Source organism: Poecilia latipinna, unplaced genomic scaffold (assembly GCF_001443285.1).
Source record: "Poecilia latipinna isolate Pla-1442-1.1 unplaced genomic scaffold, P_latipinna-1.0 Scaffold3146, whole genome shotgun sequence".
NCBI lineage: Eukaryota > Metazoa > Chordata > Actinopteri > Cyprinodontiformes > Poeciliidae > Poecilia > Poecilia latipinna.
In genome coordinates, this window is record NW_015115762.1 from 6158 (window position 1) to 9317 (window position 3160).

Genomic DNA, 3160 nt, shown 5'->3' on the forward strand with positions numbered 1-3160 from the left:
TGTGGGTGGGTGTGTATGCGTGTGTGTGTGTGTGTGCGTGTGCGTGCTTACCTCCCAGGATGCACATGATTCCTCCGGTGGCGGCCATCTTGGCCTTGGACTCCACGGTGACCGATCCGATCTTGATGCATTTGAGTCCCAGCAGAGAGACGATCATGCAGCCGAGGCCGAGCAGCAGAGAGATGATCATCAGAGCGCGACACGCCTGGACGTGAGCTGCAGGAACACACACACACACACAGACACACACACACACACACACTGAGGATGCTGTTCTACAATAAACTATCATTATGTCACAAAAACATTTTCTAAAAACAACTGAAGCTAAAAATTATGACGGAAAATATAAAATCTGTTTAAAGTGACAAATTGTCATACAAATGTCAACCTTTTAATAGATATAATAATGGCTTTGTGTCTAAATTTGATTAATCTGATTTGTGTTTTCTGTCAGTTTATTTATTAGAAACTAATAATAAAAACAAAAATAAGTAAAATTTGGTATATTTCCTGTTTGAGATCCATTTGAATTACTCTATGCTTTCAAAATAATGACTATTAAATGTTTCATCACTTTGGTTTCTCTTTCAACAATAAAAAATAAATAGTATATCTGGACTATAAAAATACAGATATCAGCAAATCAAGGTAAATAATGAAATATGTTTGATTTTTATGCTATTTCTGTTTCCAGTTTAATCTATAAAAAGTGAAAGTCATTGAGTCTTTAGATTCCTTTTGTTTAAATGAAGGAAATGTCTTTAATTCTGTGTGAATCTGACTTTAACTCTGTTTGTCTTTGAAGTAAAGTAGGAGGAACTGCAGCTGCAGCAATAAATTACTGCTGCTGCAGCAATAAATTACTGCTGCTGCAGCAATAAATTGATCTGCTGATCATAAAAACCGCCGCGCCTTTTTACGACCGGCTGAGAGTTTCAGGGGAGAAATGTTGACGTTTGGTTTCCAACAGCCTTCATGTCGTTTCAAAGCATTTCTGAAAAATCAGGTGAATTTATGTAAGTTTCCCCAAAACTGTAAGAGCTTTCAGCTAAATGTGGGAACAGGAGCCAAGATTCATTTCATGTCTTCTGATAAAAACTCAGAATAACTTTATGAATTAATGATGGTTTAAATGTTAAACACATTTAATATGTTTTACAGCCTAAATATTTGACTATTAAATATTCAAGTTGTTTTTTTCTTCACTTCCCTCCATTTTACAACCAGCAGGGAAAACCTTCAAAATGGCGTCCAAAAGAAAACCGACCCGTCTTTCTCCATGATGATGGAGAGAACAACTAAAAGCATATTTTAATATTTTATTTAAAAGTCTGACTTTGTTGAGATTATTTGGCCTTTTAGTTGAGACAAAATGACAAACCAGCCTCTAATCTTTCAGTTTTGGGCGGGAAGCTTCAGACTCTGAAATCCCCCAACCTTTGGACCGTCGACCTGCTGCCTCTTTGTTCAAACTGACCTGGTTCCTGTCAGCTCACCATTTATTCAGGAATCAAAATCCACCAACAAACTCAACAGTAAATTTGAGGACAGATTTACTTTAGCGATGAAGCTAATTACCTCCGTTCCTCATTTCAGCTCATTAACCTAAAGCAGCAAATAACCGGCCAGAAAACGACCTAATGTGTAGAATCTGGTACAAACGTCTAATTTCAATGTTTTCTTATGCTTTTCACTGAGAGACTTTAAAACTTGTGTCTAAAGTAAACAGCTAGTTTGGGTCCTGGTCCTGGGTCTGGTCCTGGGTCTTGGTCCTGGTTCTGGGTCTGGTCCTGGGTCTGGGTCTGGGTTCTCCAGCGGTTCTGATCTTACCTGGGAGGGCCAGCATGGACTCAAAGTCTCGGCAGTTGGCGATGCCGGCGCTGTTCTCGGCGCAGGCGTGCCACAGGTTCTCGAACTCCCTCTGAGAGACGATGACGCTGCCGGACACCGAGGAGATCTTCCAGTAGTCGTTAGCCAGCGCCGCGCCGGTGACCAGGAAGCCAATCATGCACATGACGAACCCCACTGCCTCCAATGCCGTCGACATGGTCGCAGCGTTTCTGGAAAACCTCTCAAAATGAAGAAAAGAAGAAGAAATCCAAGTTCTAAAGATGATCTGGGACTGAAGGAGCCTCTGCTGGAGCCTGAAGGCAGAAAGTCAGAGCAGCGAGTCCTGAGAGGTGAAACCTTTGGCGTGAAGTCAGAGCGTCCTGATGCCTCTCCTTCAGCTAATCTGAAGCCTGAGCCTCTATCAGCAGGACTTTGGTCTCTGCAGGGGCCATAAACCACTGGGCCACTCCCGGCAGTTCCTCTCTAGTATGATCACAGTGATGATGATGATGATGATGATGATGATGATGATGGAGAGCCACTCCTCAGATACTCCGGTAGAGAGACTGGAGGTCATGGTGAGCCAAACAAACAGGTTTTCACCCTAAAACGGTTCAAAACCACCAAGTAGGAGGAATCAGCTGTGTTGCCATGGCAGCCAGCGCTATGGAGACACACACTTCCTGTCACAGACAGACTGGACAAACATTTCAGGGTCTCTGGTTCCCAGTAAGACGTCAGAAAGCATCAGCAATATTTCTGAAACATGTTCAATGTTTTTATGAGCGTTAATCATCATCATCATAAAAAAAAGTGAAACCAGAAACAACCAAGCAGAGCAAGATGGCAGCAAGACGTCTTCTTCACCTGGTGACCACCATTAATGATGTCATTAGTGATGTCATTAATGATGTAACGGTCTGACTTTTACTGTAAATCACATTTCCTCTGTTAATCCACAGTATTCAGCCACGCCCCTAACTCCTCCCCTCTACAGCAGACTGACTACAGACCAGCTCTTCATCTCCCGGGTCCGAAAAGCCTCTAATTCCCGAGTATTACTGCAGATAAGAATTTAGAGAACTTTTGTTTAAGCTGGGCGCGGGAAAGATTCGTCTAAGCTCTAACTACCTACATCCAGACGTTATGCCCCGCTTCTGCCCATGATTCAGACAATCGGAGTAGCCCCGCCGGTGTCCGAACCCATGAACCACATCTGTTAACGGTAGTTCTTTCCCTAATTCAGAGGTTCCCAAACTGTGGGGCGCGCCCCCTAGGGGGTGCGCCGTGTCATTGCAAGGGGGGCTGCGGGAAGCCGTCTTGATGA

General features: G+C 43.3%; 1 protein-coding gene across 1 annotated transcript in view; it reads right to left on the reverse strand.

Annotated features, from left to right (window-relative positions):
* cldn15la (claudin 15-like a) overlaps nt 1-3154 on the reverse strand; it is an 8845-nt gene extending 5691 nt beyond the window's left edge. Inside the window, exons 1-2 of the mRNA XM_015022947.1 lie at nt 1834-3154; nt 3-216 (exon numbers count right to left, since the gene is read on the reverse strand). Coding sequence (XP_014878433.1) covers nt 3-216; nt 1834-2050 — 431 coding nt within the window. The 5' untranslated portion in view covers nt 2051-3154. The remainder of the gene's footprint in view (nt 1-2; nt 217-1833) is intronic.
* Nucleotides 3155-3160: the final 6 nt, after the last annotated feature.